Source organism: Atta colombica, unplaced genomic scaffold, assembly GCF_001594045.1.
Source record: "Atta colombica isolate Treedump-2 unplaced genomic scaffold, Acol1.0 scaffold236, whole genome shotgun sequence".
Lineage (NCBI taxonomy): Eukaryota > Metazoa > Arthropoda > Insecta > Hymenoptera > Formicidae > Atta > Atta colombica.
Genome location: NW_017259334.1, coordinates 1,102,781 through 1,111,742, shown reverse-complemented (window position 1 = coordinate 1,111,742; position 8,962 = coordinate 1,102,781). Strand labels below are relative to the sequence as shown.

General features: G+C 32.9%; 3 protein-coding genes across 5 annotated transcripts in view; 1 reads left to right on the top strand and 2 right to left on the bottom strand.

The window, feature by feature from the left end:
- The window catches only part of LOC108688623 (rabankyrin-5), a 7,996-nt gene extending 3,221 nt beyond the window's left edge, over window positions 1-4,775 (bottom strand). For both annotated transcript variants that reach the window (XR_001931797.1, XM_018194959.1), the window contains exons 1-6: window positions 4,434-4,775; window positions 4,185-4,374; window positions 3,966-4,075; window positions 3,561-3,820; window positions 3,347-3,496; window positions 194-597 (exon numbers count right to left, since the gene is read on the bottom strand). Coding sequence is in view for 1 of the 2 variants with exons in the window: in XM_018194959.1 (XP_018050448.1) it covers window positions 194-597; window positions 3,347-3,496; window positions 3,561-3,820; window positions 3,966-4,075; window positions 4,185-4,374; window positions 4,434-4,437 (1,118 nt within the window). In the remaining variant the exon portion in view is untranslated. The remainder of the gene's footprint in view (window positions 1-193; window positions 598-3,346; window positions 3,497-3,560; window positions 3,821-3,965; window positions 4,076-4,184; window positions 4,375-4,433) is intronic.
- Window positions 921-2,383, top strand: LOC108688624. 2 transcript variants are annotated; one of them, XM_018194962.1, is made up of 4 exons: window positions 923-1,487; window positions 1,597-1,757; window positions 1,836-2,009; window positions 2,073-2,383. In XM_018194962.1, exons 2-4 carry the CDS (start codon window positions 1,694-1,696, stop codon window positions 2,348-2,350), a joined length of 516 nt encoding a protein of 171 aa, XP_018050451.1. In that variant the 5' UTR covers window positions 923-1,487; window positions 1,597-1,693; the 3' UTR covers window positions 2,351-2,383. The 2 variants fall into 2 exon arrangements, with proteins under 2 accessions (XP_018050450.1, XP_018050451.1); XM_018194961.1 differs by lacking the exon at window positions 1,597-1,757 and having other exon boundaries at window positions 921-1,288.
- A 1,433-nt stretch (window positions 4,776-6,208) lies between the features above and the next one.
- Window positions 6,209-8,151, bottom strand: LOC108688588 (CMP-sialic acid transporter 2). The gene is made up of 6 exons (XM_018194899.1): window positions 7,877-8,151; window positions 7,632-7,746; window positions 7,486-7,532; window positions 7,258-7,397; window positions 6,936-7,079; window positions 6,209-6,720 (listed from the first exon to the last, which is right to left on the bottom strand). Exons 1-6 carry the CDS (start codon window positions 7,962-7,964, stop codon window positions 6,244-6,246), a joined length of 1,011 nt encoding a protein of 336 aa, XP_018050388.1. The 5' UTR covers window positions 7,965-8,151; the 3' UTR covers window positions 6,209-6,243.
- Between the last annotated feature and the right edge of the window lie 811 nt (window positions 8,152-8,962).

Sequence of the window (8,962 nt, the reverse complement as noted above, 5' to 3'; positions counted from 1 at the left end):
ATAATATATTATAATATAGAAACTAAAGCTCAGACATAATAAAAGGAATAAGAAACAAGGAATAAAATTTCAATCTATCAAAGCAGTTGAAACGTTATTTTTTGTTTCTTATTTAATAATTAATTTTCATTGTATCTGAATTCTAAGAGTTAAAAATTTTTAAGCAGAAAGCTGATAGAAAATACAAATTTACCATCCTCTGTAGTCTTGTAAGTTCGGATCAATTCCCGCTTGGAGTAATCTCGTTCCAACCGCCAACATGTTTTCCGTATTGTGTTTTGCTACTAGATGCAAGGCAGTACAGCCTTCCAATTGCTTAAGATCGGCCGCATTCTTCACATTCTCGTTAATTTTCACAGCCTCACATAACTTTGATATGTTGCCATTGTTCTCCAGCTGCTCGATTATGAACTCGGACGAGTAGGAGTCTCCCTTCAAGATAGCTGAATGAAGGAGAGAAAGACCTTTTGCGTCTTTCGCATTTAAATCCGCTCCATGCTCGACCAGGGTGCGTGCCAGAGATGGCTGGCGAGTTTTCAAGGCAACTTCTAGAGCCATTTCTCCTTTGTGATCCACAACATTGACAGCCTTCGGAAGCTGACATAAATAATCGCAACATTAGCGTCAAAAGATATCAAAAAATTTATCACCTTTATTTTGTTTAAAACTGATTTAAAGATTACTCTATGTATCAAGACGCATAATTTTAAAGCTTGCAAAGAGTATTTATATTAATCTTATTATACATAGTAATAAAACATCTTATCACAACAGTAATAAAAATTATTAAAAACAATGTAATAATTAAACATTTAAATTTCGAATGAACGTACGTTTAAAGTACCATTTTAAATTAATATTTTAGTTTTCAAAAATAAATGTCAAGTCATAATGACAACAGTTGCGGAAGAAGCTGAGGTTTGAGAGCCACTGCTATCAGCGCGTGCACGCGTGTGTGTGTTCATGCGTTGGAATGGCACATACAGTATCGGGTTAGCGCGAAAAAGTGGAGGAAGTATGGAGATTATTTTCTGATATACATGGAAGACCGAGGGAGTATTAAAGCCACCACCAAGGCGGATGACGTGGTCTTCACAAATCGCGGTACGTCCAACCGACCGCAATCGGCTGTCGACCAGTCATTTCATGCGTTTCTGATGCATTTTCGCATGAGGCGGATCCATGATACCGTGGTGCGTGTCGCGAAATAAGACAGTTTATGATGCGTTATGCAAACAACGAAACTCTGTGATAGATGGGCGCCGCTTGTTCGCCGCTCTATTTGACGGTGAATGTCGATTAGTGCATATTAATTAAGAGGATAATGAGAGATCGGAAAGTTTCGATTTGGAAACTTCACGCGAATACGAAGGATCACCCAACGGTGAAATCTAGCGCTTTCCAACGAATCTCAAACGACAGATTCAACAATTAAAAAAGCGATATTTGCAATCGTTCAAGTCTTTTATAATTCTACGCATAACAAGGTTATTTAGAAAACATATGGATAATATTTTTTATTTTAATGTGGTTGATAAATCTTGAAAAGAGAATATAAAAATCGTATGCTAAACGTTGATATAAATATTATTTCAGATTCATCATTATTACTGAAATAAGGTGATACTTCATTACTAAACTTCATTGATTTAACTTCATTGATTGACAAGATACGAATGATATCGCTAATAAAATGTATAACTTAAAACCAAGTCTACAGATTATGATATTATATATCAATATTTTCTATATATCGCGTATGTTTCTTTTTGTATTGCCAATATGAAAAATATTGCAAATGAGAACATGAAATTAATGTTTCTTGAAATTTATAGACGTTTCACAAGTAGAAGCAGAAGGTATTTCATGTTTCAAGTGTCTCATGACATTCACAAACCCGGACGACACAGATCTGCTTTGTTCTCATTTCGACGGAAGTGCCAAATTCCAAGTGTTCTGTCCAACCTCGACACTTTGTATGAAAAGAACCGTTCAGTATAAGTCTAAAAGTAGGTAGCCGAGTTGTTGTCTAAGTGATATCGTAGTGTTTATTTATGAATTTCTTCTTTTAGCATCTGCAGTGACCACTGTTCAACGAGATTGTGCACCACAGAAATATACTTCTCACACTTACAACGACGCCGATAAACAATGGTATAAAAAGGAAGAGATCATAACATCCGCTTATGACGAAGGTTGCTTTATTGGAGAACACAGAGGCGCGCCTACTGGCCCACCTGAATACTGTTTTTGTAGTTTTCATTTGTGCAATTCATCTCCTTCGCAAATTGGAATGTTTAACAAAGTATATGAGGCAATATTAGCGATGTTAATTATGAGATTGTTATAAAACAATATATAACATTGTTTTAATGTGTACAAACAATATTAGTTTGCAACACATAACATTTACTTAAAAGAAAGTGTAGTTATACGACTTTCGTACAACTGCACATGGTAAGTATCAGTCTCTCCTGTTAAGTATAGAAGTGCAGAGATCATAACAAATTGCAAATGTTATCATCAAATGTTATGTGTATTATAAATACAAAAATATTGAGGCCTATCCAATATGAATGACTACAAAACTATCTAGCTAGCTTATTTGTTATTAAAATTATTACATTAAATAGTTTATTTTTAATTTTGTAATTCGTAAATTTCTATTTCTATATTTATAATTTTGGAATAATATATTGGAAAAGAAAAATTGAATGAAAAGAAAATCTTTTCGATCTTAAATTATCTTGTTAAAGATAATAATTGGAACATTTTCTATATTTATGAAAAGTATTACAAATACACATTAAAGTATATTTATAAAAAGTATTACAAATATACATTAAAGTATAAAAAAATCTATTCATTGCTAATATTTGTATAAATTTGATGTCTGAGATGATTGAAAAAGTTTATCATAGTTTATCATAGTTTTTAATAAATATGAGGGAGTATAAGAAATAAACGAAGATTCTTTGGAGTGATCTAATAATTTTAACATATCACTGCCAAAACTACTAAGACAAAATTATCATTTATCTTAAATGTTCGTAAACAAAGCGTATTTTGTACACATATAAGTACTTAATTAACATTTAACTCGAGCTGTGAACATGTAAGTAAATTGTAATAATACAACATTTAAGATATTCAATGATGAACAAATTGTATATTATAATATTAAATCCTTATATATTTTAGTGGTACAATATTTTCATATTACGCTCATATATATTTTTTTATGAATTATGCAAATAATTATGTATTGCAATCACTAATTTAAATTACTTCAATAAATATATCACCTTTGGCTTTTCAACAATCACAAAAGGAAGAAAAAACTTACCTCAGCATTATGTTCCACCAAGTACAGAAACACGACATCTTCACGCATCAAACGTACCGCTGCGTGCAAAGGATATTTGCTCTTTGTTTGTAGTAATTTGTACAGTAAAGAACCAGGCATTTCCTTGAAGTCTTCGCCGGTCAGATCTTCCTGTAATATATATAAACATTTTAGGTATAAAATTAATATTGTTACTCTATAATAACAATCTTACCCAATGCGCTGAAATTAAGGAGCTACAATGCTCCTTCAATTTTAGGGTACCCAGTTCCTCGGCGGCTGAGTATAATCCTACGCAATTCTTCAATCCCACTGTCCCAATCAGATATCTTTCGCATTGATCTACTAGATCGGACAATTGGAAACCCGCTGCTGCTTTCATCAGATCTAACGTTAGGTGTTCCTGGGATACTTTGCCTGTATAAATCCATTTCAGCAGCACTAATGCAACGGCACTATTTAAACTGCTCCAATCTAGAAACATTCGTAATATGAAACACAACAATTGTATTAAAATAAGATTAAGAACCAATCTAATGTATTAAATAAAAATAAAACATAAATTAAAGTATTAAAATAAAAATAAGATATAAACAAATAAGTTGCAAATTTATCTAACCTAAAACAGTCTTTTCCACAAGGGCTGCGTCACTGAAGAAATCAGACCTGGCAGACAACACGAATTTATGCGCCGGTATCTCTTGGTCGATCAGTTTTATACTTATATCACTGAAAACAAACAGTAAAAACAGTTAAAAAAATAGACTTATTATTAATAATTTAATTCATTATTATTGTTGCAAGACACCTGAATTTCAGGTTATATACATAAGGATACCTGTAACGATGTTGACAGTACAAGGATGCGACTGTCGCCAGAAGCCTAGTGACGAATCCACCCTCCTGCTTTTCAGCCGTGGCGACGGCGTATTCCCGTTGCAGTTCCGCGTTCGCGTTGTATAAATTGACATACTGCTCTCGCAGCAGAGTCAGATGTTGTTGCCACTTCTGCGCCTCCGTGGGGTCCTCTGAAATGATTAGCGGTCGTGAAGATGTGTAAACTCTGCAAAAATACTGAAAAACTTACCCATGATCGAAAGAGAAAAAAGAATGAGAAAAAATTGTCCGATGTTTCAGGCTCGATGTAATCCGACACAACGTTATCGTTCGTGGCGCGGGCCCGCCGCGCATTAACGCACGTTCATTTAAACCCTCAGCACTGCCCGTCGAATCATCTGGTGAGAGAGAAAAAGGAAAAAAAAGAGGAGATAGAGGAAACCGGCAGACGTGAGTCGGCGCTGCCAAGAGGAGGAGATTCCAAGGGGAAGATCGTCGGGACCAACCGGGATCCTCGGGAGAACGTAGAACGCCGCCGCGGCACCCCTAGGCATCGCGCATTATCGCACATGTATCACATCACACACACGCCTACGACGTCATTATGGAATCTGTCTCGCGCACGCAACACGCCAATGCACGCACACGTGCATGACGAATGCATCGAATTCCAGCAAACGAGAATGGATTAAAATAGATTGAAATTTTTTTCTATCCGAATGCATATTTTAAATAGCGAATACTTTTTTTTCGATTTAATTGGATTCAATTGGATGTAATTGGATTGAAAAACTGCATTTTCTATTCAACATTTGAAATGAAAAAAAAATTTTTTTTTTTAATTGAACAGTATTCAGTTGTATGTTTTTGCACAGAAAAAGCTTATATTATTTTTAGATTGAAAGGCATAGACATATGCTCCATGTAATTCCTATAAATGAATAAAAATGCATTCAGAATTGAAAAGCATTCATTTTAACATTCGTGAATCAATATTTCTGAAAATCTAAACTACATTTCAATTCATTTCAATCCATTCTCGTTTGCTAGAAAGAGAGGCTGCGATCTGCGACCGATTTCATTTCTTTCTTCTTTTTAACAATTAATTTTTTTCAAGAATTTTTACAAAGTGTCTGCTTGACTTCCAAGAATAAATAATAGAATATAATGCAACAGAAATTACATCGCTTATTATGATACGCTACAGAAAAGGGACGATAAAAACAAATGCATTTGGAGGAAGAAGAATAGAAAATGTAATACGAAGGACAGTAGAGAGGGATCCAATTATAATTAATAAAACTTTAAATTTGAAGTAGTGATATATGCGAGGTAATAGAGCTAGGCGACCAATGAACAAACATGTCTGCATTCATTCACAATGATCTCGATGAATCGTTTTGCGAGATTGTTAGGGCTGATTTTCACAGGTGAAAGGATTTGGAATTGAAATTAAAAAAAATTGATCTTCTCCTTTTTTTATTCAGATATCGAAGTTTTTATAAAAGATATTCATTGTAGAAATTAGAATTAATAAGTAACATCGAATACGTGATCGATGTCTCGCACAATTTCTTCTGAAATCCACCTTTTTTTAAACAGAAGATTAGATACACAATTTAATCATAGAATATCTAGAAATTCTAGAAATTGATACGATATCTCAAAATATATTATCAATCAGGCCTTAATCTATTCTTTTTCTGTGTATTTAAAGAAAAACGATCGAATACTTTGAAGAAAATATATAATATAAAGAATTATATAATATTATAATATAAAGATATAAAATAAAGATTCTTACGATTTGTTATCATAGATAACCAAAATTATTATTGCTCGTTAAATTATTTACTTAATTTTCTATTGATACTTGTAAAAGAAATTGATATTTTTATTCATAAGCGTTCAGTCAATATCTTAAATTAACAACCTTATTATTATCACATAATCTTATCGTCATACCATAAAATATTTGTAACAGCTTGATAATGTATGCTTTGTTTTATAATTTAATTGCAATCATTTGTCATTTAGAAAATAAAATTTAATACTGTTGTTTACACTAAAAGCTTTCCAGTTTCCGCTACCTCTTTGGGTTGAGCGTTCTGTACAGGATTTCTCGAATATAAAATCACAGCAACACTCACCATAACTATAGAAACGATGGTGTTCGTGCTAACGGGTATGCTAAACAAAATCCAACAAAGCATCGCTGTAAAAATTAGTTCCACCGCGCTGGCGAAGGTCTTCAATATAGAATTTAAGGTCTTTAGAAAGAAGCTCGTTATTATCCCAACGAGAGAATTGTTTAACATAATTAAAATTACTTTCGGTTGAAGAAACGTACCGATCTCAACGTTACTCAATGTTTCGCTGGCGTCGTTCGTGAATACACTTAATAGGATAATTACTACGATGTTGCAAAAAATACTGTCGATATACATAAATACGTTCTGTATAAAAATGTCAATGTCCGCGCCCTGCCGTTTCAGTAAATACTCGTTATATACACCAGCCAAGCAGGAGCATGTCGTCTGTAAGACAAGTTTTGTTTTTAAGAAAACTTAAGGTTTGTTCGCGTCGTATACTCCAACATGCTCCAATATACTTTTATCATAACTCCTACTCACTTCAATACACTCATTAGAATAAGTAGGAACTATGGCAGGAGCATGTTGGAGCATACGACGTGAATAAACCTTTAATTATGTCTCCACTTATACAAGTATCAATATAATAAATGACTCACTTGTACAAGAATTAGAAGTAGAAAAATATCTACATGGAATTCTGTGCCAAGGACGTGGGTATCAAAGTGCTTTACCATACAGCCGACTGTCAAGATCACTAGGGAAAACCATTGCGTTGCGGATAACTTTTTGTTAAAAATGACCTAGAAGAAATCAGAATTATTACGTCATCCGTTCAACGTCGTCTTTTTATGTATATAGAAAATATTTATATCCTTATATTTCAAGATAGTGCTTGAATAATGCCTCAAGATGCTGATTTATCATTTTTTACGACAGCTTAAATACAAGAATCGACTATGAATACTAATATCGATATACCTGGAAAATGATTCCCGTAAGTACAACGCGGAGTTGCAACAGAATATAATAAGTCGTGGGGTCGAACCTAGCCAAATTGACAAATGCTAGATTGTTGTACAGGCAGTACAAAAGCGCAGGTATCATATATAGCAGAAGCACTGAAAACAGACAGAAGTTTCTTTAGTACACTGAATCTTGAGCACATTCGATGTTTGTAAGTTTCTTTAGTTTTGCTTTTAATCTCACCTTTTTTGTTTTTCTTTGTCTCCTGAAGAAGCGTTAGGATACTATTGCTGAAAATAAGATGAATTAATGCTGATAACAGGAAAATCGACCCACATTGGCCAGTATACAAATTGGCCTGTATACAAATTGTGAATTGTTTTACTTACTCTTTACAGTAAAGTGTTGTAGATATAACTAATTTTAGAACTTCTGTCATCAACACAACTGCCACAATATTATATTCGTAGCGGCCGCTTCTTTGAGACCATGTTACAAGAATACCTACAGTAGATTGTTGCATTTTGATATCATATTTTCATGATAACTGATATTTAATTAATTCAAATTTATATATTTTGTTGATTATAATAAGAAGGATGAAAATTGTTTATAGAACATGTGATCAACGTACCTTGATTTATAAAGAGAGCTATGTAGGAGATGAAAATAACAGGACTCCACCTTCCTGGAAATAATTCATTCCAGTTTATTCCTCCCATACTTTGACTTTTCTTAGCTGTTTCAGCTTGAACAATTTCGGTACATCATGTTTGATAGTCATTCCTTCCGTAGTTTTTGTACGCACGTCAGCGCACACTGGCAAAGGCCGGATACTGATTGATACCACTACACATATCAACACACTTTTCGCACGTATGTGTATAAACATATATACACTACGCCATGCTTTCGTCACCGCGTGAATTCTATTACTGTATATATCTGAATCTCACGCGCGAAGATGCATTTATTGCTCCAAAATAGAATTATGTAATTAAAAATATGATACCATTTAACTTGTAGAACCAATCACCAATTTTTTTATCTGTAAACCGGATTTCACGATGTTGCTTTGCTGTACAACTTCCGTCATTGCAAAATTAAAGAAAATCTGAGCGAAGAATTTTTTTCAATATAATTCCAAAATTTTATAATGTGAAAAACTAGCATCATTTTCTTGAATATTTTTTTTTATAATTTGGCAGAGTAGGGATAAGAGGTAATTGGAGTGAACCAGTAAATTACTATAAGCGTATTCTATACACATACAAGTCATCGTGCAACGCTGAATATAATGTTGATAATAGCATAGTTGATAATAGCATATCATTAATGATATGACATTAATCTTTAAATGATTTTAAATTGACTAATATTATTCACAATGTTCTCTAATCTGTACAAGAAAAATACATGTATGTGTGTGTGTGTATGTGTTGTGTACAATCTCTCACACATCGATATATCTACAAATTATACTAAATGATTCATAACATTAATACTATCAATAAGTTTTTAATACACAGTTTAATTCGATGAAAGAATTATTAGTGTATAAAGTATTATTATGTATAAAGTATTCAAATCTTACTGTTAACTTTTTATTATATATATTATTTCTGTATTATATTACATGGCCTTTTTATATACACATCTATAAACACGTATTTGGGAGTTTTTGAAAATTTCAATATGTTTAGTTTCTTAAAAGTTGATT